At 49.6% G+C, this 24,411-nt stretch overlaps 2 protein-coding genes across 3 annotated transcripts; one reads left to right on the plus strand and one right to left on the minus strand.

Moving 5' to 3' along the window:
• Positions 1 to 561: 561 nt before the first annotated feature.
• Positions 562 to 8,087, minus strand: LOC118356389 (lysozyme-like protein 6). 2 transcript variants are annotated; one of them, XM_035724707.1, is made up of 5 exons: positions 7,379 to 7,489; positions 4,504 to 4,730; positions 3,434 to 3,592; positions 2,625 to 2,703; positions 562 to 943 (listed from the first exon to the last, which is right to left on the minus strand). In XM_035724707.1, exons 2-5 carry the CDS (start codon positions 4,640 to 4,642, stop codon positions 874 to 876), a joined length of 447 nt encoding a protein of 148 aa, XP_035580600.1. In that variant the 5' UTR covers positions 4,643 to 4,730; positions 7,379 to 7,489; the 3' UTR covers positions 562 to 873. The 2 variants fall into 2 exon arrangements, with proteins under 2 accessions (XP_035580600.1, XP_035580599.1); XM_035724706.1 differs by lacking the exon at positions 7,379 to 7,489 and adding an exon at positions 8,013 to 8,087 and having other exon boundaries at positions 563 to 943.
• Positions 8,088 to 21,585: 13,498 nt separating this feature from the next.
• LOC118356385 (reprimo-like protein) lies at positions 21,586 to 22,779 on the plus strand. Its single transcript, XM_035724694.1, has one exon. The coding sequence runs from the start codon at positions 21,727 to 21,729 to the stop codon at positions 22,102 to 22,104; it is 378 nt and encodes a 125-aa protein (XP_035580587.1). The 5' UTR covers positions 21,586 to 21,726; the 3' UTR covers positions 22,105 to 22,779.
• The last annotated feature ends 1,632 nt before the right edge of the window (positions 22,780 to 24,411 follow it).

Genomic DNA, 24,411 nt, shown 5'->3' on the forward strand with positions numbered 1-24,411 from the left:
AAGGCTCAGAAGTAGGGACATCCGTGGCCCAAGTGGGACAGTTTAGTCAAACAGTGCTGATGGTAGCTATGTGCAGGACATTTCTCCAACGGCCCCTTTTCTGTTTTGCATTGTCCTTATGCGGGTTTTTGTCCACATCAGCACCTTCAGATCCCAAACAGAGATGCCTTTTTTTTTTAACATCTAGATTTTAGCCCATTCTCTGAAACCACCCAAATCATTGGCACCTGGCACCATCTATTGGCCCCAACACCACTTTCTCCACGGCGATATCCAAGACCCTTAGCCCCACCCATTACCTACCTCTGAACTTTCTCTTTTACTTTGAATATAGTTGGCTTTGGAGGAATAACTGGGATCCTGATGCTGTTTCAAACCAAAAGTTGTAGATTTTATTACCCATTTCATTATCCATTGTATTCATTGTATGTATCCACTCATTGTACCCATTAATTGTGTATGTCTCTGGGTAGATTATGAACACCTCAGGAACAATAGTTATGGTTTATTTTCCTTCTTCTAGTACCTACCACACTCCTACGAGATTAGGTATTCAGATATATCTGGAATTAAAAATGAATAACTCAACACATTCTTTGCACAAGGAATGCTGTAATAATTCCCAAAATATAACAGCTTCTTCACTGTGGTCTTCTTGGTTTGCAATGACAGTCAGGAACCAGAGGCCTAGGCCCAGATGGGTGCAAGGAAGAAGCCTGAGAAAACCATCTATTTCTGGGGCTCTGGTCAGTTTTCTTTGTAAATGGGAAGGAAAGAAAATAACACAAAGTGGAGGCAAGAGGAAGAGGAAATGAAGATTCCCGAATGAGAAGAGGAGCTCTGAAATGACTCCACAGCAGCCCTTCCCCCATCTCATCCCAAGAAGCATCCTGTCATCCAGTAGGAGAGGGGCCGGCCTGCACAGTGCAACCTCCACGCTACCCTGCGGAGAGAAAGATTGGTTCTTGCTTTACCGTTTAGTAAGCTCCTTCTCCACATACATGGCCCAACTCTTTGTGAGTCTCTTAGGCAGAGCAGTGCTCAGAACTTCCTTCATTCCTAGGTTTCTGGTCTGTCCCCCTGTGGCCCCTCTGATTCTTCCTTTAAATTTCCCTTATCTCTGGTGTTTGTCCGCTTCCCCCATTCAGTATGCTTCCACATTTTCAAATCGTATCTCCCTCTGAAGTGGGAGATCACCATTTTACGAGGCTGAGATTTACTAAGTAAATAAAAAGATAATCAATCAATCAATCTCAGGCGCAACTATTGACTCTCCCTCCAGAAAGGGTCAGCCCTAATAGTCATCAGTGTCCCCTCTGCTTGGTATTTCTAGAGTAGACAAGGCACGTGACTCCTCCATCCTCACAGACGCCTAGAGAGGATTAGAAAGGTCTAGTCCTTGCCTAGTGTGCCTTCCTCTCTCACTACATCCTGTAGATAACCGGTTTGAAATTCAGAAGAGTGAAGTAACCATCCCAATGTCCACCACTGGTAAGCTGACAGCTTTGGGTTATCTGCTCAGCTGAGAAGCTATACACCATTTACAGAAAATGTTGCTGCCACGGATGCCTGGGTGGCTTAGTTGGTTAAATGTCTGCCTTCGGCTCAGGTCATGATCCCAGGGTCCTGGGACCGAGTCCCACACCGAGCCCCAAATCAGAGTCCCTGCTCGGCAGAGAGTCTTCTTCTCTCTCCTTCTCCCCCCCGCTTGTGTGCTCGCTCTCTCACTCTCAAATAAATAAATAAAATCTTAGAAATAAAAAAGAATGTTGCTGCCAATCAGGGAGAGGGATCCCTGTGGCAACTGTGATGGTATAGCTTACTTGCTCCCAGGCCTCCCAGGCCTCCAGCTGATTGAACTAAGCAGGGACACTGGGTCCAAGCTGAACCAATCAGATTCTTTATCCCGGGCACTTGGACTGGGACTGAGCCTGGGCCGTCTCTGTGGCCGCTTAGGACATTAGCCCATCAACTTGGGGCAGCCTTAGTCAGTCTTGTGGAATGTGGAGCAGAGAATGCTGCTCTATGAAGGAAGTAGTGAAACAAATGCACCAGGAAGCAGGAACTTGCCAGGAAAAGCTTGCTGACAGTTTCCAGCTCTGCTTGCGCTCTCTTCCTGAAGTCCAGCCGCACCTGTGTCCGCTCAGTGAGACACCTGGTCCCCTCAGGATACACCTCCCTCACCTAACTCAAGTTACTCTGTTACCGCATCTAAAAGAATTTTCTTTTTTTAAATTTTTTAAAAGATTTATTTATTTTTGAGAGAGAGAAAGAACGAATGAGGAGAGGAGCAGAGGGAGAGGGAGAGAGAATCCCAAGAAGACTCCCCACTGAGCGGGTAGCCTGATGCAGGGCTCAATCCCACGACCCTGAGATCATGACCTGAGCCAAAATCAGGAGTCAGACACTTAACTGACTGAGCCAGGCGCCCCCCAAAAGAGTTTTAATACATCAGAGAAAGACCCAGATTCCAGGTCTTGTAAGTCAGAATCCCAAGCCCTGCCACTCTTCCACATCTTTCTAGACTATGAAAGGGTCTAGTCCTTGCCTAGTGTGCCTTTCTCTGTCACTACATCCTTCCTGGGGCTCTGCCCACTAACTTAGTCCCACAGTGTCCTCCTCACCAGTTCTTCATCCCCCCTGCTCCGGACACAATCTTTTTTGCACAGCTGATGGTTGAGAGAAGATTGGGGCTCAGTAGGTCTGAAAGGGAGAGAGAGAGAGTACCTGTGAGAACACAGAGGACAATCCCAAAGACTGAGGCAGACACGGGCTGTCCCTGCGCTGGCATGCACCACCCAGGGGCTGAGTACTTCCAGATTAAGCAAGAGGACCTCCCTTCCAGAGGACCATTTAGACATCCCTACAATGGCGGTCGGGGGTGTTGGGGGTGAGGGCAGGGGGGGCAGGACGACTGTTTATCATCTTACTTCCTAACTAGTGTAGACGGTGGTTCAGCCCACATTTGAGGATTTCTAGGGAAAGGAAATGTCAAAACAGGAGCACAGAGACCCAGGTAATCTTGGCTGATGAGAAAGGCTCTTCGGGTGAAGAGTCCAGGGATATTAATCAGAGTATGAAGGAAGGGGAGAAGGTCCAAGTCATTGACCTATGGAGCCTCCTGGAGTGGCTTTGAGGTGGGGAGTTTGCACTTGGCCTTTAATCAGATCATTAGCCAAAGTTAGTGGTTAGATGGTTAGAGCTGAGCCTTCAGGGCCACCAGCCTGGCATTCAGCACTGGTTCTATGAGCCTCAGTTTGCTCATCTGTAACATGGGCATCAAAATAATTTCCATTGCATGAAAAGCTGGGTGAAATGGACTCCTGGGGCCATCCCTCTGGGGATATTCCCAGGCTTTGAGTGGGAAGAGAAGTCCTGTGAGTAGAGCCTGGTCCTCCCTCTCACCTCTCCCACCCTGGGGCCCTGGCCAGACCTTGACAGTCCTCGTGGCAGATGTTCTCTGAGTGACTTTGGTAATCATTGCACCAGGAGTGGCTGTTGATCTGGAAGATTCCGTAGTCAAAGCTGCCGTCTGCGTTTTCATTTACCTTTGATATGTTGAATTTGCTTTCCACAAAAGCCAGACACAGCCCTTTGAACAGGGAGCAGAGGGTTTTCAGGGGGTGCCGAGTTGAGGGAGGAGTGGGATGGAGGAGAGAGGGAGATCAGGAAGCAGAAGAAAGGAACAAGGCCTAAGAGGCTGGATGGGGCAAGTGGGCTAGAAACACCCATGTGCTTCTCCCCGCACCCTTCGTCCCACCCACCCGCCCCTCACTACAACCACTCATCACCTATCTGTCCATCCATGCTTCCTGCACTTAATGATCACCTACTGTGTGTCAGGAACTGTGCAAAGCCAAGTGCGGGACACTTAGCTGGGTCAAATGTAGATGTTGCCTTCAAGGGGCCTATAGTAGGAGAATGAAGATACCTACCTTAAAAAGCCACAAAACAAGATAAAAGGAGAAATAAGACAGCACAAGGCCGGTGTGCACAAATTCTGGGCAAAAGGGAGTTATTCCTACCATGGAGGAGGATGAAGCCTTTGCACTGTCTGCTCCCTCTGCCTGGAGCACTCTTCCCCAGACCCTGGGTGACCAGTGCCACTCAATGTCACTTCCTCGACTTCCCCTTCTAGGACAACATCACCTATCACGGCCCCGGCTTTCTTCTTCTGCATAACCTTTATCACTACTGGAAGTACTTCATATATAGTTGTGTGTTTGCGTCTTGTCTGCCTCTCCCCCTAGAATGTGAACACTATGGAGGAAGGGGCTTTGTTGATGTCTCCATCCCCAGCACCGAAAATAGTTCCCGGTACATGATAAATGCTGAGCGAATAATTGTGGACTGAATCTGGAATGTTGGGAAGGGCTTCTTGGGGAGGGCTCCTTTTTGAACTTGGCTTTGAAAAATGAATGACAGGGAGAAAGATGGCCACCTAGGGCATGACCAGAGGAGGAGGAGAAATGGGGGAGGGGGAGTGTGTGAAGCAGCACTCACAGTCATTGAGGGAGTAGCCCTCAAACCCATCCAAGTCCTCCTTGTGCAGCACCCTGGCCAAGTCACAGCGATTGATGAGGCTGGCCTGACTTATGGCAATGAGGCAGCTGACCAAGGACATGAGTAGTGTCCCCGTCATGTTCGGAGGGGAGAAGGTGCTATCGAGGGTCCGTGGTTCTGAGGCTCTCCCAGATGTGCCGCCGGTCTTTTCTGAGAGCCTGAGGAATCTGGAGAGAGAAGCCATATGTCCTCGCTCACACACAGCTGCCCACCTGGCTATTTCTCTTTCCTCTTATTTATTATTGTATACTCGTTTATTACAGAAACCTTTAAATATTTACAAAATAAGAGAGAATAGTATCATGAATCTTCATGTACCCATTGCCCGGTGTCAACATTGAAAAACCAAGGCTGATCCCCTTCCATCTATAGATCTTCACTCCTTTTAGCTACTCTCACTCTTGTAATGGGCACCTAGCTGTGGGCAGTATTTGGGTACGGTGTGGGGGGAGGGGATGGCAAAGGAGGTTAATGAGAACTGTACTTCACTGGTGTTTGTGTGTGTGGATTTTAGCATATGCTTGCAGAGGAAGGGCCAGGACACCGGACGGCGAACTCCCCCCAACCCCACACCCCCAGATACACGACACATGACTTTTCCCAAGGGCATACCCTGCCTTGTGCAAGTCCTAGGAAGCTGTTTATGGGTTCTACGCTTTCATTTCCACGCAAAGGTGCATATCATAAAGCAAGTAAAAGTGACCTCACTGAAGAAATAACCTTCGCCTTCACGCTCTCTGTGCAGGGGGAGGAGTGAGGAGCAAGGGCTCTGGCTTCACATTGCCTACTTTCAGACAGGGCTGCTGTGTGACCTTGAACAATTTACTTGGGTCTCTCTGGGCCCTATTTGTAAAAGGAAGATACTCTAATACCTACTTAATAGGGCTGTCATGATGATTAAAGGAAATACGATCTTGATTTTGCATTTCCCCCAAACAGGAAGCAGGACTTCCGGGGGAAAGGTTAATTCCTACGCTGGAGTAGGAAAGGGCATGAGGTAAGTCTGGATTATCTTGTGCTGCAAAGTAAGGCAACACTCAAAATATGGATCGGAGCGTGTCAAGGGGACAAGAGAATCAGCTCCAAGGGGCACCCACTGGCCAAATCTGGAACATTATTTTTGGTAACAGCTTTGTTGAGATAAAATTCACAATACACAATTCACTATGCCATACCATCACTTCACTTAAAGTGTACAATTCAGTAGTTCTTTAGTGTGTTTGCGGAGCTTTACAACTATCACCACAGTCAATTGTAAAACATTTTCATCAGCCCAAGGAGAAACCCCATACCTGTTAGCAGTCACTCCCTGTGCCACTTCCCTCCTGCCGCAAATCTACTTTCTGTCTCTATAGACTATATTTGCCTCTTCTGGATATTTCACATAAATAGAGTCATAGACTATGAGGCCTTTGTGTCTGGCTTCTTTCACTTAACAATGTTTTCAAGATTTATTCATGATGTAGCATGTATCAGGATCTCATTATGGCTGAATAATATTCCATTGTGTGGATAGACCACAGTCTGTTTCTATACTTACCATTTTATAGACGTGTGGGTTGTTTCTACTTTGGGGCTATTATGAATGACGGTGCTATGAACATTCACGTGAAAGTTTCATGTGGACAAATGTTTTCATTTCTTTGGGCATGTACCGAGGAGTGGAATTGCTGAGTCATAGAGTAACTTAAGGTTGAAACTTTGGAGGAACTGGGGAGCCTGGGTGGCTCAGTCAGTTGAGCATCCGACTCTTGATTTTGGCTCAGGTCATGATCTCAGGGTCGTGGGATGGAGCCCAGGGCTGGGCTCCACGCTCAGCCGGGAGTCTGCTTGAGATCCTCTCTCCCTCCACCCCTCCACCCCTCCAATAAATAAATAAATAAATAAATCTTAAACTTTGGAGGAACTGCCAGACATTTTGGCTGTGCCATCAGCAGTGTCTGCATATGAAGGTTCAATTTTTTTCACATTCTCACCAACACCTTCTGATCAAAAATCTTCTAATCTTAATCCTAATCGGTGTGAAGTGGTATCATGTGGTGGTTTTGATTTGTATTTCCCTGGTGGCTAGTGATTTTACAGGTGCTCATTGGCCATCTGTAGATCCTTGGGAAAATGTCTAGTATTCAGATCCTTTGCCCATTTTTTAGTTGTCTTTTTATTATCGAGTTGTAAAAGTTCTTTACCAGATACATGATTTGCAAATATTTTCTCACATTCTGTGGGCTAACTTTCACTTTATTGATGGTGTTCTTTGAAACAAAAGAATTACGTTTTGATGAAGACTGATTTATCTATTTTTTCTTTTGTTGCTTGTGCTTTTGGTGTCATATCTCCAGAACTAATGCACAATGGTTTCTAAGGTAGTCTGGGACAATCTGACCATCAAAATAAAGATAGTGATAGATTATAATCTATTGAATGAGATAGGAATCCATGAATCCTTAAGAGTAATAAATAGACACATAAGGGGGATGGGGGGACTCTTCCTGACAATAAAAGGGTGAGTGATAAATGTGGAGGTAGTCATAAAGTTGGAAAATCATCATTCTGCTACCATCAAAGATTGGTTTGAGCAAGAATCATCAATGGATGCTAAATCTGAGGTGGTGGGAAGCTTGATGAAGAACTGGATCTACGCATGCTCTTAGAGTGTCTCCCCACGGGTCCTATATTAGTTGCATGGGAAAAACAGCAACTATGCAGCAAAGAAACCAGACAGGTTTTGGAACCTGCAATCAAAATTAACACCACCAGTGAGAGACAGAGAAAGAATATATGCTTCTAGATGTGATACCCTAAGAAGGACACATACCGCTTGTATAGTATTCTGGCCAGAGATGCATAACTTGTATCTAATCCCAGGGAAATGTTGGACAAAGCCAAACTGAGGGAAAATCTATAAAATAACTGGCCTCTATTCTTCAAAACTGTCAATGCAATGAAAGCAAAGAATGGGGCTATTTCTGTCCATTAGTGTGTGTGTGTATCTTTCCCCTTAAACTAAGTGTATGTTCCCAAGGGCAAAGGCCTGGGTTCCTCCATCCACGGGCTTCAGAGTCAGGCGACTTCTGCTTGGACAAGATGGCAACCCTGATGGCCTTGTTACCTCACAGATATCTTCTAAGACTCACTCCATACCAGCCTGAGCTTGTGAACATTCTTTTGCTTCTCTCTCTTACCCTAGAGTTGCCAGATTTAGCAAATAAAATTACAGGATGCCCGATTGCATTAGAATTTCGGACAAGCCACCAATAATTGTTTAGTATAAGTATGTCTCATGCAACCCTACTCTACCCTGACTCCACAGGTTCCTTCAGAGACAGGTGTCACTGAGCCTTGGGAAGCAGGGAGTTCTATCTCTGCCCATGAAGTCCCCTCTTGGGGTTTCCATGGGGGAATAAAGTCCTTCCGGCTGGTGCATTCCCACCTCCCCTTCCAAAGCTTACCTCTCTCCTAGCCTTCTCTGACCCCAGGTCCCAGAAAGGCCAGGGCCTTCCACTTGAGCTATACTCTAACCCTGCCCAGTTCACAGCTCCCCATGTTCTAAAGAAGGTGGGAGTGCTGGACCAGCCTGCCTTCTGGAATCCCGGTTCTGGGACGTCATCATTCTCCTGGAAATACTCTGGTCTTAACCATGCAAACTGAGGCCCATTCAAGCTTCCTGCAGAAAGTACAGATGGGTCTGGAAGGACCGGTGATAACTGTGATGAAGATCCCTGGGTGGGGCAGGGCAGATTGCTCTGGTCCTGCTGGCTGCCCACCTCCCTTCCCTTCAGTGAACGGTACTGCTTTTGTGGGGAGCCCCTTCCCCCGTTGGGTAGTAGTGGAGACTGCTGGTCACAGGGCCCTGTCTTCCAGGGGACAGGGTGTGCCTAGGGCCCCACCACTACATTTTGAATTGAAACTAAGGGGAGGAGCTCAGCTTCCCACGGGAAGCCTTCAAGGGTGAGGCCAGAAGCAGACAGTGTGGAATCATGTGGATACAGCCCATCTGAGAGTATAAATCTCCCCGAAGAGGGAGCAGAGTCCAGACAAGATTCCAATCCTAGAGTCCACCCTTTCTGAGACCTAAACACACTCTTGCCCTTCCTGCGATCCTACGATTCGTTAAACGTCCCTTCCTGCAGAGGTGAGTTTCTGTCACTTGCAGCCAAGAGAGACCTGCCTGGTAGAGAGCGGAGGCTTAACCCTCTGGGAAGTGGTGACCAAACAATCTGTCATCTCCCCATGAAGGTGGCCCATCTTAGTGTCATTCGTCACCAACGAAGTCTGAGAGATACTCCCACCAACTGTAGCAGAAAGGAGGCAAAGGAAAGTTCTGTGACTGGTGGCCACCCTACCCTCTGAAATAGGAGGGCAGGGGCTGACAGTAAGAAGGTAGGAAGAGCTTTTAGGTGGACAGTGCTGCCCTGTACTTCTGCCTCCAGACTCCCCTTCCCAGCAGGGCAGCGGGACATTGCGGCTTGGGCTAACAATATGGGAAGGAGGGGCGCCTGGGTGGCTCAGTTAAGCATCTGCCTGGTTAAGCATCTGCCTTCGGCTCAGGCTTAGGTCATGATCCCTCTTCCTGGGATTCAGCCCAGCAGGGGGATCCCTGCTCAGCGGGGACCCCGCTTCTCCCTCTCCCTCTGCCCACCCTCCCCCCCATGCCCGCGCTGTCTCTCTCAAATAAAAACGAAAAACAATGTTCAAGTGAGTGATAAACATATACCTAATTCATCAATGATGATGACTAGTCTATGAAATTTACTTTTCTTCTTTTCCTTTCAGCAAAATCACTAATTACATTACGATTACAAAGATTTTAAAAAAATATTTAAGGACTAAAACCACAACTGTATTCAAAGAACAAAAACGTAAATATATTTTCATCAAAAATAGAAATTTGCGTAAAAATGTTTTATTAGTTTTTTCCAATGTTTTCCCCCAAATTTAGGCTTTTTACATATTGGAAAGTATCTAATAATTCAAAAGGCAAAGTACAGATGAGAATTAATAAATATCAAATTTTTATATCAAATAGACACAACTTCAAATATATGATTCTACTCTTTAAAAGTTGAATTAAATTCTATTTTAATTTTAAATTTTTAAAAAATGTATTTATCAGAGAGAGAGAGAGAGAGCACAAGCAGGGAGAGTGATAGGCAGAGGGAGAAGCAGGCTCCCTGCTGAGCAAGGAGCCCGAAGTGGGGCTTGATCCCAGGACCCCAAGATCATGACCTGAGCTGAAGGCAGCCGCTTAACTGACTGAGCCACCCAGGTGTCCCTGAATCAAATTTTATTAAGTAACTTAATTTTTACAATTTACCTTAAATTTTATTTAAATTATACACTTCACTTAAATTTTTATTTAAAAATAAGTAAATTTGGGGGCACCTGGGTAGCTCAGTCGGTTGAGCGTCCAGCTCTTGGTTTTGGCTCAGGTCATGATCTCTGGGTCCTGGGACTGAGCCCTGCTTCAGCTCTGCTCAGCAGGGAATCTGCTTGAGGATGTCTCTCCCTCTCCCTCAGCCCCCTGCTCGCTTGCACACTCTCCCTCCCTCCCTCTCTCTCTCGCTCTCTTTCTCAAATAAATCAATCTTTTTAAAAAGTAACTTTTAGTTAATTAATTAATTATTAGTAATCTCTAACCCCAATGTAGTGTTCAAACTCATGACTCCGAGATCAAGAGTCAAATGCTCTAACCGACTGAAGCCAGCCAGGTGCGCCCCCCAATAAGTAACTTTTTATTTTCTTTCTTTCTTTTTTTAAAAAGATTCTATTTATTTGAGAGAGAGAGCACAAGCAGGGGGAGAGGCAGGGAGAGGGAGAGGCAGAAGCAGGCGAGCCCGATGCGTGATTCGATCCCAGGACCCTGGGATCATGATCTGAGCCGAAGGCAGACGCTCAGCCAACTGAGCCCCCAGGCATCCCAATAAGTAACTTTTTAAATGAAAATGTTAAAATTCATAATTCTAGCATTCAATGTCCATCTCGCTGCCAATGTAAAGAATTAGTATTGTTATGTTTAAAGTCTAGATATATATACAAACTTGAGTAATGTGGGCGCCTGGGTGGCTCAGATGGGTAAGCGTCTGCCTTCGGCTCAGGTCATGATCCCAGGGTCCTGGGATCGAGTCCCGCATCAGGCTCCCTGCTCCTTGGGAGCCTGCTTCTCCCTCTGCCTCTCTCTCTCTCTCTCTGTCTCTCATGAATAAATAAATAAAAAGTTTTTTTTTTAAACTTGAGTAATGTGTAATGTGATTTATGTGATAGTGCAAACATTTCCTCAGCTTCCATTTACAACGGAGGCAAATACTGTACAAATTCATGTGTACCCCCAGAACCACGAATAGGCACATGAAGCAAGAAGAAATTGTACACTCGGTACTACTAGAAAGGGACATTTCTTTGTGTTCAAATCTATTGCATTCAGGCCGAGAGGAAAGATCTGACAAGTTCATTAATTCGTCTTTTTCTCTTACCTAAGTACATCTCTGCTCAGAGTCTCTCTGCAATCCGAGATAGTACCTAGCGGGGGTCCTGTTAAGCTTTCATTAAACCTTTCCATGCAGATGCATTCCCTCCCCCGCCCCCCATCTATCTAGAGTAAGATGTGAAGTATCTCTCTGGGGCCTGAACATTGTTAGTCAAGAGCATGCATGTTTAGGGTTAGATCTAGCTGTGCCAAATGCTGATCATTTAAAAGGAAACATGCCTTCCTGATGGTCAGCCCTGTGAGAAATAAATCTTTTCACTGAGCTGAAATCTGCCTGTGTCCCCCCTCTCCGCCCACTCTCAGCCCCCATGCATCAGGCCACTCAGCATTGTACCCTCGGAGTGGCCGACCGCTGGGTTTTAGAGCAAAGTGGGGTCGTGTTGTAACTGTATGTACAGGTGAAGTATCTGACTACATGTTCTATGTTCCAGTGTGATCATGCCTGAGCATTTACACAGAACTTACCCATTATTTTATTACTTTCCTTCAGTTTCTCTTCTATTTAGGGCATTATTATTGATGTTTAAATTTACCACCTTTCTGAATGGAGAAACACATTGTGGTACGTTCGTATAATGGAATACTACTCGGCAACCAAAAGGAATGACCTATCGGTACACACAACAACATGGGTAAATTTCCAAAATAATGCTGAAAGAAGCCAGACCAAAAAGAAAGAGGCATATACTGCATGGTTCCATTTATGAGAAACTCCAGAAAATGTAAATCTAGAATGACAGAAAGCAGATCAGTAGTTGCTTGGGGATGGGGCAGCAGGAAGGGGCAGAGGGAGGAATTACTGAGGGGCACAAGGAAACTTTTGGGAGTGAGGAGATGTTCACTATCTTGATTACGATGTTGGATTCAGGGGCATCTACATACGTCAAAAATGATCAAATCGTACACTACAAATATGTCGTTTAGTATATGTCAATACCTTTGTCAGGTATATTACGGTTACACACAATATAATAGTATGAAAAGGGAGTTGTGGGTCTGTCATGGTTGAGAACCCCGCGTCAGGCCAATGCCCAAGTGGGGAAAAAAAAAGTCTTGTCATGGTCTTCAGGCCAATCCGCTGTGCAATCTACCCAGTGGCCACTAGAGGGCAGCAGCGGCCCATATACCGGAAGTGTGGGTTGCTGGGCACCAGCATTTTTAATTTTAACGCTGGGAGGTTAAGTAACTCATCCAAGGTCACAGAACTAGTGGGAGGTAGAGCAAGGATTTGAACCCACGTTTGACACCAACATGGTGGGTTTAGTTGTTACTCTGTACTGCTCATTTTAACAGCATTGTCTTTCTTTCTCTTTGGGGCTGGGGTATTATTCAGGTTATGTGTTCGACTGGTTGGTGTTGCTAGCAGGTGGTGGGTATTTCAGCTGAACCTTCTGAAGATAAAGCTCCTGGTGTTTCAAGAGAATTTTAAGCATCGCTGACGGTCCAGGAAGGAAGTCTTCCCTCTTTTTTTGCTGAGCATTTACACTGCGTGAGGCTCCGTGTTAGGACTGATACTCTCATAGCGATGGTGCTTGAAGGGCAAGTGGGCAGAGGCCAGCACCAAGGAATCGAGGGGTAAGTGACCTCTAGCCATGCAGTGCGTGGTCCATTTGTGCCCACAGGCCTGTGTCAGGAGGCAGCAGTACCCCACCTCCACTGGAGTCCTCAGCAGATAACCAGACCGAAGAGAACTCACCAGAATGCCCAGTTAATCAGAACAAGGTCAAAGCAGCCAGTGAGCAGATAACTCATGCCCATGGTTCATGGGTAAGTGAAGTCCTCCAGAGGCTTCTCTCCTGGAGAAAACATCCCACCTGGGATCACGCAGCTTGATCCTCCAAGGGAGGTGGCCTCTTCTTTTCTAGGTTCTGCAGGGGCCAACAGCTCTGGGGTTCTGCCCATCCTGCTGAGTTTATGCTCCTACGGCCACATGGTGGGGTGGATGCGGGTACCAGGGAAAGGCTCCCGGGGCTGCCCATGTGAAGACAAAGCGAAAGGAGGCCAAAGCTAAACATTGGGCCCATCGGCTTCATTTCATAGATGGGGAAACTGAGGCCTGGGGAAGTGAAGGGACTCGAGTGAGCTAATGGCCGAGCTGGGGGTAAGACTCCCAGCAGTCTCTTCTCCCCACTCCCAGCCGTATTTCATAATAGGTCCCTGCTGCTGGGTGCTTCTCTGTACTTTGTCAACTGTTATTCACATATTATCTCTCTGTGTTTCTTAAAACAATAATCCTTGGGGCGCCTGGGTGGCTCAGTCGTTGGGCGTCTTGCCTTCGGCTCGGGTCACGATCCCGGGGTCCTGGGATCGAGCCCCACATCGGGCTCCCTGCTCGGCGGGGAGCCTGCTTCTCCATCTCCCACTCCCCCTGCTTGTGTTCCCTCTCTTGCTGTCTCTCTCTGTCAAATAAATAAAATCTTAATAAATAAATAAATAAATAAATAAATAAAAATAAAAAAAACAAGAGGTATACTTTTTAAGCGGATGATCTTTTTTCATACTTGGTACAAGATACAATGTTCATTGTAAAACACATAGAACATACAGATAACCAAAAAGAAAAAAAATTAAAATGTCGCATAGCCACATCATCCTGAGACAAGCGCTGTCGATGTTTCGGCATCTCTTGTTCCTCTAGGCGAGGCCGGGAAGTGAGTGCGTGCAGAGATGACCAATAAAAATGACCAAAAAGCGGTCATAGGGTAGACTGTTAGATTATGCGCTTTTTCCCCTCAACAATACAGAGTGGTCATATTTCTATGTCAGTGAATATTCCTCTGCAACAGCGGCTCCGCGTTAGAACCCCCTGGAAAAGTTTAACAAATACTGATGTCTGCACTCCGCCCAGACATCAGGGATGGGGCTGGACTAGGGAGGGGACTTTTAGACTCCCTGGGGGTTCCAGTGTGCGGCCAAGTTTGAGAGTCACTGTGCCACAGCATCATTTTTCAACAAGGGCCTGGCATTCTCTTTGCTGCAGGAATGCACTCTCGTAGTTTGACCAACCCCTTTTCTCGGACATTTAGGTTGCTTCCAATTTTTCATCATTAAGAACCAGGAGTTCGCAAGTGTTTCCTGTCAAGGGCCAGATAATGCATGTTCTAGTTTTCGTGGCACCTGAGGTCTCTGTTGCGATGATTTAATTCTTCCGTTGTAGTGCAAAAGCAGCCAGGATGCATGAAAGAATTTATTTTTTGTTTGTTTGTTGTACTAAAACTTTATTACAAAAACAGGGGGTGGCCAAATGTAGCCCGTGGGCCATAGATGGCTGACCCCGCTGTTAGCACGCGCATACATGTACTTGTATCAGTTTTCCATCCTTTTGGGGAGATGTCTGTGAGTGGAGTGACTCATCATTACCGTTTACCTGGTCAGTTGCAGTCCTCCAAACTGGCCTCCACATGGTTGTGAGGTGATCATTTTCTTTTCTTTTTCAAAAGCATTATTTTCCTTCGTATACATGAACGTGCTTCGTATAAAAGGTATACATGTTCACGGTCAAATTTTGAAAACTACAGAAGACGGTGAGTGTGAGTGTGTGTGTGTGATACAGGGGAGTGTAATTGACGTGTATGGCTGATAAAGTCTCTGGGGTCCTGGTGCCCGCCCCCTCTTTAGCCTTCTCTCCTGACGGCCCTCTATACTACCACCCCACCCCTGGGTCCCCGCCAGCACAGCCCGGCGCTCCTGTGGGCTTCTGAGACATAGCAGATGCTCTTTCTCTGCGGATTGCCTTTCCTGGCCTGAATTCTCCTATTTACCTTTTCTGACTCAGCTCTCCCTTTCACTGCTCCCCCAGCATGTCACACATACCGGAAAGTGGTCGGGATCACTGTGCCCGAGACAGTGGGAAAGGGAAGCTGATCCATGCGGGGGATGCTGTTGGGTTCTCCTGTTTGACTCTAAAGCAGCACTGATCCCACCTCCCCCCAGTCTGCCTCTGAAATACGCTCCACAGCATCTGAGCTAAGCAGAGAACCCCAGAATCCCCCCCAAGCCTTGTCGTTAGGGGTTGGCATCTCGCTGTGTTCCCCTGTTGTGACAACTGGGCAGTGAGGCTGGTGCACAAATGGACAATCCAGAAGGATCTTTCTCTTCCTTTTTCCTTCCTCTGGGCTTGCTCTTTCAACTTGGGAAGCCAGATGCTTTGGAGTTTAATTACATGCTGCAGTTGGAAACCCAGAATGTCAGAGCTGGAAAGGAAGAACCTTATTATAAATAATAGCTGCCAGCATTTACTGAACATCTACTCTGTGCCAGGCCCGTTTCCAGGCATTACCCCATTCAGCCTTCCTGACAGTTCAGGGGGCAGGCGCTATGGTCACCCCTGTTTTACAGGGAAGGAAATGAGAGTTCAGGGAGCTCACGGGGCATTTCCCAAGCCGTGCTGAGTGGTACATGGTGCAAAAAATATTACTTTGTGTTAGTTAAACCAAGCATCCTGCATCCCCCCCCCCCAGGAAATTGACAATGCACACCAATGTATTAAAGTCCCCGAGAAGTGCTGTATTGATCAGACCTCTTTAGGTCAGTGTCACCTCTGTTGAGCAGTTTGTAGAATGCAGGTATTAACGTGCTCCTTATTTTATGGATGGGATCATGGAGGCCCAGGCAGGGCTTTAGGTGCAGACCAGGCACAGATCTTGGGCCCCAGGCTCTCTGAACCCCACAGGAAATGTAAAGCAAAGGTAGACTATGGCCCATCTGGCCCACCACCTGTTTTTGTAAATGTAGATTTATTGAAGATTATCTGATCCAGGTCCCTTGATTTATAGATGAGCCAGTCAAGGCCTAGGGAGGATGGCTGACTTGCTCACGGTCACAGTAGCCAATTAGGGGCAGAGGCAGAAACAGATCCTAGATCTCCAAAATCCAGGTACTCTCTAAAACACAAATCAGACCGGTGGTGGGAGGTGAGGTGGCGGGTGGCGAGAGGCGGGCCGTGAAGCTCCACAATCCCTGTGATACCTGTCTCGGTTACCTGTTCCGAGGTGCGTACACAGGAACTGGCCCTTTCTACTCCTGCGCAGACACCTCTGAGGTGTCTCTCCCGCTGCTGTGGGTAAAGCTCCCATGGCCTGAGCTGCATGGGGGCCCTCCACTGCCCTCCACTTGGTGTGCGGGACAAACGCTGAACCGGGCAACTGTGTTTATTTTAATTCTGTGAGCGATGCAGTAAATCATTATTAACTTCCCCTCTGCCAGTGTGAAACATGAGATCATTTGGATAGGAACCTGGCAGAAGGCAACCTTTGCCCGCTCCAGGGAGAGTTTGCCAAACAAATGAATAGTGTAATCAGGATCCTAAGGGGTTGTTTGAGACCACTTCAGAAAATGAATTATGTCCAAAGGTTCTTAGACTTCCCCCTGAAGTATGTTATACAATGGCCATCCATTTACATTTTTCATCTGTGTGTGTGTGTGTGTATGTGTGTGTAGTTTGAAGATGCAAAATAAAATCATTCTTATCTCATCATTAAAATGGCTCATGCAGGGGACACCTGGGTGGCTCAGTAGGTTGAGCGTCTGTCTGCCTTCGGCTCAGGTCATGACCTCGGGGGCCCTGGGATCGAGCCTCACGTCAGGCTCCCTGCTCAGTGGGGAGTCTGTTTCTCCCTCTCCTCCCCTCCCCCCACCCGCTCATACTCTCTCTCTCAAATAAATAAATAAAATCCTTAAAAAAAAATGGCTTATGCACAGGACACGTTTTAACATTGTTTGAAATGTGAAAATTTTAAAATATCTGCAGATTTAAACGTTTTAGTTCAGAAAGGTCCATCTAGTAAGTGATACTAATTAAGGAGGTTTTATTAACCCCTGAATCCAGGCGAGGGAGGCACCTGACTGACCCTGGGCAGCCATGACATGCCAGAAAGCCAAAGGTTCCTCTAGAAACAGCTGCAGGGGACAGCAGGGCATAAACGGTGGCCTCAGGGTAGAGGCTCTTCCTGGAACAGCCAGACTGCCCAGATGGCCTTTCCAGAGCTGGAAGATGCAGACTTGTCACTGAGGTGGAGGGTAAAAATAGTTCTGTGTGGGTGGCAGCTGGGCCCAGAGGCCCTGGCTTCCTTGTCTCTGGAGCAGAGAAGGCAGCCCAGGTGACAGACAACTTCTTAGGCTCCCGAGGCCTCCCACAAGCTCTGGGGGCTGGGGGGGGTCTTTCCCTAGCAATGAAGCTCCCCCAGACCCGTCCACACACCAAGTGCTGGAAAAAGCCGGGGTCAGGTTTTAAGGTAGCAAAGGGTTGCATTCTGGCTGTGTCAGTCACCAACCAGCTCTGTGTCCTCCGGCAGAATCTCCTTCCTGAGCCTCCATTTTCTCATCCGTCAAATGGGGCTAATGGTTTCTCTCCCTAAGGTGGCTGTGAAACTTAAATAACAAAGAGTGCCAACACATTTTACACTGCAGCCTCACTCTTCTGCCCCTCTCCCTCCCACCAGTTGCTCACCATCCATCCGGCGCATTTTTCAAGAGTGGCTCTGAGGCAAGCCAGCTGTATGTCAGCCCCGTGGAAAGGTCTACATGGACAGGAACTGAGGTCTCGAGACAAGTGCCATGTCAGGGAGCTTTCTCAGAAGCCAATCCTCTACCCCCAGGCAAGCTCTCAGGCGACCGTGGCGCCAGCCACCACCCTGGCTGCAACCTCATGAGACACTGACTGGAAGTTCCCAGCTAAGCTGCGTCCAGCTTCCGGGCCCCCCGAAAGCTGTGTGAAGTCGTAAATGTTTGCTACAATTGGGGATAAGCTGTGATGCAGCAGTAATAACTAAGATGCTTCCCTTTTGGGGCTGTCATAAGAATTAAGAGATGGAGCGCCTGGGTAGCTCAGTCGGGTCAACGGCTGCCTTTGGCTCAGGTCATGATCTCAGGGTCCTGGGATCAAGTCCTGCATCGGGCTCCCTGCTCAGCAGGGAGTCGGCTTCTCCCTTCCCACTCCCCCTGCTTGTGTTCCCTCTCTCGCTGTGCTCTCTCTGTCAAATAAATAAATAAGATCTTAAAAAAATAAAGAATTAAGAGTTAATGCACATCAAATAGCCACCAGACGTACTGGGACCGGTGGCTCCAGAAAGGGCAGAAAGGAGAAGCAGAAGGAAGGAGCATGAGATAAGGAGCCTCGGTCCAGGTCCGAGCCAGGAAGGCCCCTCTTCCAGAGCTCTGGCGAGCAGTCTGACAGACTCAATATACCCACAGACAATGGCTGCGCCACCTGTAAAAATAGAATTCTGACCCGCTCCCTGCAGCAACAGCTAAGGAGGCGAACCCCTCTCGGAGCAGCCACGAGGCCACCCCTGTAGCACTTGGCCCAAACACAGCCCAGACTGGACTGCTAGCTGACAGCCTCCCTAATTTTGCCCCCACGTCCAATGTAGGACAAACTGGGAAAAGTCCAATAGGCTCCCCTAACCAATCACATAGGGTACCCCCCTTCTAGTTAGCACACCTAAAGCTTCCCCATGCCGAGAGAGCCTCTGATCAGAACCTGAAACCTTCCCTTTGTCCCACTCTAAAGCTTTCCTATTCTTCTGCAGGCCTTCAATTCTCGGCTGAACTCAAGTGATTGGTAGCTGACTCCCTTGGGGTAGTGGGCTCGGAACGCAGCCTTTGCGTCTTCTCATTTGGGTGGTCTTTGTTTATTTCCACAAGCCCATGTTCTCTCTCTGCTTTCCCGGCCCCAGGTCAAAGACAACATCTTCCTCTTCCCCCAGGTAGCTACAGGAAACCAGCTCAGGGATGATGGAAGGGGGAGGGTAGGAATACTTAAGAACATAGCTTTGGAACAAGACAGATCTGGGCTCAAATTCTGGTTCTGATACTTAACTAGCTGTGTGATCTTGAGTAAGCCAATTAACCACTCTGAGTTTCTTCATCTCAAGAAGACAATCCAGTGGAACCCAAGGGCTGGTGTAAGAATTCAGGGGGGTACAGGGGCGCCTGGGTGGCTCAGTCAGTCAAGCAGCTGCCTTCGGCTCGGGTCATGATCCTGGGGTCCTGGGATCGAGCCCCACGTCCAGCTCCCTGCTCAGCAGAGAGCCTGCTTCTCCTGCTCCCTCTGCCTGCCACTCTGCCTATTTGTGCGCTCTCTCTATCTCTCTGTCAAATAAATAAATAAAATCTTAAAAAAAAAGAATTCAGTGAGGTACTAATATATTTAACGCCCCGAGCATACAGTAGGTGTTTAATAAAGGAAAGGCCAGCCATCAGTCCCCTCACAGCCTCTTGCTGGTGTAGGCAGGCCTCTCTGGTCCCCAGCATTCCTCCTCCCACCCCTGCTTTCTGCACAGCAGGCAGCTTGACCTCTGCGCCCGCGGCATCGAGTCAAGAGCACAGACTCCATGTCCAGGGCATATCCAAGCTCAGGGGCTGGTCTCGGGAGAACCTTGGGCAAACGACAGAACCAAGCATTTCTCTAAAGAAATCCACTGGCCAAAAGCAGAGGGCAAAATATCTGGCCAGAAACCTGTTGTCTCTCTGTTCTATCCCGGCTCTCAGGGGTGGTCAGGGGCCGGGAGACCCTTGTGCCAGGGCGGTTCTTCCAGGACCCAGGAAGGGTGAGCCAGGTCTTCTTCCCCCAATCTCTCCTGTGTCTGTGTGTGTGTCAGTTTCCTTGTCTCTAAAATGAAAAACGTAAGAGCTTCCCAGGAGGCGCACACACGTGAATTAGTTCTAATGGTGGGGCCGTGGCTTTGAGATGCTTCACCCTGGGGCGTCGTGAGTCCCCTCACTCCCACTCGCCAAGCCTTTCCATGCCCCGGTCTCTCCCTCTGCCACCAAGAGCAGCATCCAAGCCTCCTGCAGCATCTTCTGCCTGGACTATGGAAAAGACTGCTAAACGCTTTCCCTTCTTCTCCACAGCTCAAACAATGCAAATTACATCAGGGTGAGAAACCATCCCACATCCCATAAAGTCAGGCAGATTTCTAAAATAATGACAATAACCAGGATCGGGGGCAATGCCCCCCTTCCCCACAGGGCTGGAGTGTAAACTGGTATATTTCTAATTCATTTTTAGAAGATTTATTTATATATATTTTAGGAGAGAGAACACGCAGGTGCATGAGGTGGGGGGGGGGGGCAGAGGGAGAGGGAGAGAAATCCTTAAGCCGACTCCCCCACCTCGAGAGGGGAGCCCAAGGCAGCGCTGGATCCCAGGACCCCTGAGATCATGACCTGAGCCAAAATCAAGAGTTTCATGCTCAACCGACTGAGCCACGCAGGTGTCCCCTACACTGGTATATTTCTGCAGAACAATTTGATAGGATGTAACCTTCTGATTCTGCAGGTCCATTTTTCAAAATATAAAGGAAACAATTAGACTATGGAAAAGTCTGCACAGACTTTGTTACAGGGTCTTGACCGTAATATTGCTTTCCACACAAAAAAGGGGGAACAACTAAAATACCCCAAAATAAACACCTTCGTAAAATAGATTGTGTAGTTTCTACCTTGAAACACCATCCCTTCACTTAAACTGCTATTACAGATCAGTGGTTCTCAAAGCACAACCCTGAGGAGTAGCACCAAGAGCTTCCCCTGGGAATTTGTTAGAAATGCACATCCTGGGGTCTCCATCCCCAACCTACTGCTTCAGAAACTCTGGTCTGGGCCCAGCCATCTGGGTCTTAACAAGTCCTCCAGGATATTCAGAACCACTGTTGTAGAAGACTATTTATCACTACTTAAAAATACACAAATGACAAAGGGTTGCAAAACAATAGGGACAAAACAGTGGGTATGAACAGTGAATCGTTATTTGAATATACGTATGTATTGAGACATACAAAGAAAAAAGCCCAGAAGATTTTATACCAAGCTGGTAACGGTCGACGACTCTGGGTGGTGGGATTACGAGGTCTTAGATTTTTTTAATTTTGCTAATCCATACTCTCTAGTTTACAATGATGCGTTTTTTGTAAAAAGGAATGAAGGGGGGGGGAACCGAAATAAACTTCTTCTTAAATTAAAATTAAAAAAAAAAATCGAGTGAGGCGGGGTAGGGGCAGGGTGGGAAGGAGGCAGCACGCCCCGCCGCCACAGCCTGCAGCCCGGGGACAGCGGGGAGGGGCGGGGAGGGGCGGGGAGGGGCGGGGAGGGGCGGGGAGAGGCTTGCGGGAGCGCCCCGCACCCCTCGCCACCGCCGCTGCGGCGCGAAGAAAGAGGTGAGGGAAGCCAATGCCGCGGGTCACGGCAACTCCTTATGTCTAGGAAGATTTTACTAGGAGGGGAAGAGCGGAGATGAGATTTAGGGCCGACTTCAGGAAGAACTAAACGGCTACGAGGACCGAATCACGAATGGGCGCCTTGGGAGATCTTCCACCCCGAAACAGTCCGCCGCTGCCCCCGGGGCTCGACCTGCCGCCGGCCCCCGCGGGCGGGACTGCCCGCCTCTCCGACCTCCCTTCCAGCGCCCGCACTCGGGGGCAGGGAGGGGGGAGCAGTCGGGGCCTGGGGGAGGGGGCGGCGAGGGGGCCGGGGGGGGGGCGAGGGGGCGGGGCCGTTGCTAGGGGAGGGGCGGCAGGGCGCTCGCGCAGCGGGGGCGCGAGGGGTGCCGGCGCGCGGGCGGCCTCCCGCCTTCCCCTCTCCCCGCGCGCACCCAGAGCCCAGCGTCTCCGGGAGCGCGGGCGCCCGCCCGCCTCCCCGTGCGCCCCGGCCCGCGCCGAGACCCCGGGCGCCGAGCAGCGATGAATGCGACCTTCCTGAACCACAGCGGCCTGGAGGCGGCGGGCGCCTTGGGCGGCAGCGGCGGGGCCGCCCTGGGGAACCGCAGCCACGGGCTGGGCTCGTGGCTGGGCTGCTGCCGGGGGGGGGGGGGGTGGGGGGGCGCGCCGCGGGCCGCCAGCGACGGGGTCCCCGCGGGGCTGGCGCCCGACGAGCGCAGCCTGTGGGTGTCGCGCGTGGCGCAGATCGCTGTGCTCTGCGTGCTGTCGCTCACCGTGGTCTTCGGCGTGTTCTTCCTGGGCTGCAACCTGCTCATCAAGTCGGAGAGCATGATCAACTTTCTGGTGCAGGAGCGCCGGCCTTCCAAGGACGTGGGCGCCGCCATCCTGGGGCTGTACTGAGGCCGCCCCGGCCCGCGCACCGCCAGCCCGGCCCTCAAGCAGACGAGAAGGGAGACCAGGACCCTCGTGCCCCGCGCGGGCTCTGCCGCCGCCGGGCCGGCCGCGCGAGGGACAGCCACGGACCTCGGGCCCCCTCCCCCCGCCAGGACCGGGACACCGCGGGACTCGGGGCCGCGGCGCGGGGAGGGACATCCACACCCGGCTGGCCCTGTGTGCGCCTCGGCGTGGCTGGGTGGGAGAGGTCGTGCGAGGCCGCCCGGGGCCGAGGTCACGTGCGTGGGAGTTTGGGGTGTCTGGAGGTGGGGCGGGGTGGGGGAAGTCGTTGGAGAATCCGAGTCGCTGAGCTTGTTGGCCTGATTTAGCTTTTGAAAAGAAACCTTGTGATAAAACTGCAGCCTTCTGGCTTCCGGCGGCTTCCCACCGGCACCTCGGCGGGGTGTGTGTGCACGTGTTGGGATGTGTTGTTGCCTGGGGCAGGGGCGGGAGGGCGGTGTGTACCCCCTGGGCCGCCTGGCTGCCTGACTGCGGAGCCCAGGGGGCAGGTCCGGGGCTTCTGAGACCCCACTCCCCCGAGGCTAAGGAGGCTATAGCTCCGGAGGGGATAGGGCTGGTCCCGCAGGGAGAATATATAAATCTTTGGGAAATTTTAATCTATTCCGTGAGATTAAAAAAAAATTAATTCAGTGACTTAAGTGCAAGAGGGGCGAACAGCAAAATTAATACCTCAGGACTGTGAATAAATACAATTTAATGGGGGGGTGGCTAGATCTAGTTACATTACAGGGCCTAAAGCCTCCTCTAAGGGCTGGTTTGGACCCCACCCTTGTCGAGTGTGAACAAGTAGTAGTGGGGCGCTGAAAATATGCCCTTGCTGTCTGGGGAGCGGGGAAAGCAAGTTCAGGTGAAGGCTTTGTGGTGCAAAGGACCCAGGATGTTAAAATGCAGAAAAGGCTTCCAAATGCCACCCTGTGGAGGGGAATTTCCAACCTCCCATATGAGTTGCCCCCTGCTGCCCAGAACCCTGCCACCTCTTGCAGATGCACAATTAACTCAAAGCAGTGTTAATGCCTAAGAACATGGGCACTCACTGGCCAAGAGGGAATGGGTGGCTCTGCTGTCTGGTCTGGGGTGGGCTGGGGTGGGTGGGCAGATAGGAGGAAGGAACGCTGGGCTTTGTAGCTTATGTATAGACCCCATTGTCCTAACCCCAGGCAGGCACCTTGGTGCTTGGAAGATTGGGGGTGGGGGAGAGGGCTCTAATGGATTTCTCCCTAGCCTCTCTTTTGCCACCCCTGGAAGTGAAGGTGAATGAGAAGGAAGATGGCTGAAGCCTTTCTTGGCTTTGGGAAGAGAAGTGAAGGGAACACAGTCCCCTGTCTTCAGCACCGAGTTGCACACCGGGAGAGGGGACAGTATCTCAACAAAAGCATAGATGGTCTCGGACTAGGAAGAACCCAGAATCTTCCTGGCTCCTGAGCCCTCCCGGGTAGTCAGAATCCTCATCATTGGGACGTGTCACCTGCCCACCCACCTCCCCACCCCAATCTCAGACCTGGGAGAATTCGTCCAGTTTGACAGGTGAGGCGAGTAAAGGGGCCAGAGACTACTTGTGAAGTGTCCATGGGGGCAAAACCTACAATGTGGAGAACATTCTGTTGATAGCTTGGACAGGCAGGTAGTCCAGCGCCATCTGGGGAGAGCAGCCTTGAATGATGTGGGTAGCCTGTGTATCTGGCCTTGTTTGGCACAGGTGTCTGGAGCCTGGCTGACCCAATGCCTGCAGGACTCAGCTCAGACAGCCGCAGGGGTTCCCTTAAAACCCCAAGTGACTGGTAAGTGGGAGTTCCAGGAGGAATAGAGGCTTAGACACTTTCCTGGCTGACCAAGTGAGAATCAGCACTGTGAGAACTTTCCTCTACTAACATGGATCTGCTGCTCCCTGTGACCAGGGCAAGAGCAGGGCATTCAAGAATTAAGTTGCCTGAATTTGTTGAAAAAGGAAAGCCTTAGTGGGGAAGCCTTGTTCTCACTGCAAGAAAAAAAAAAAAGGCCAATGAAGACATGTCTGTGTCCTCACATGTGTATTGGTGCCCTCCATCCCATGACTAGTACACTCGCATGTACAAATACACACACACACGGGCACACGTGCATGAGTGTATGCTCACGCATGCACGCACACTCAAAGACAGGCTCCAGCGTCAAGGAGAACAACAGCGAGTTCAAGTGGGGTCCCCCAGTGTTTGCTGAGCTGTCTTATATAAAGCGTGGGGCAGGGGAGCAGGAAACACAGAGTTACATAAGAGC

This window comes from Zalophus californianus, chromosome 16, assembly GCF_009762305.2.
Source record: "Zalophus californianus isolate mZalCal1 chromosome 16, mZalCal1.pri.v2, whole genome shotgun sequence".
Taxonomy (NCBI): Eukaryota; Metazoa; Chordata; class Mammalia; order Carnivora; family Otariidae; genus Zalophus; species Zalophus californianus.

Excerpts from the sequence above, each read along its gene's own strand:
- LOC118356385 (XM_035724694.1), top strand. The coding sequence starts at position 21,727 with ATGAATGCGACCTTCCTGAACCACAGCGGCCTGGAGGCGGCGGGCGCC.
- LOC118356389 (XM_035724707.1), bottom strand. The coding sequence starts at position 4,642 with ATGACGGGGACACTACTCATGTCCTTGGTCAGCTGCCTCATTGCCATA. Across the intron at positions 3,593-4,503 it reads GGGCTACTCCCTCAATGACT|GGCTGTGTCTGGCTTTTGTG; the intron begins GTGAGTGCTGCT and ends CCCTGTTCAAAG. Across the intron at positions 2,704-3,433 it reads CTGCCACGAGGACTGTCAAG|ACCTACTGAGCCCCAATCTT; the intron begins GTCTGGCCAGGG and ends TCTCCCTTTCAG.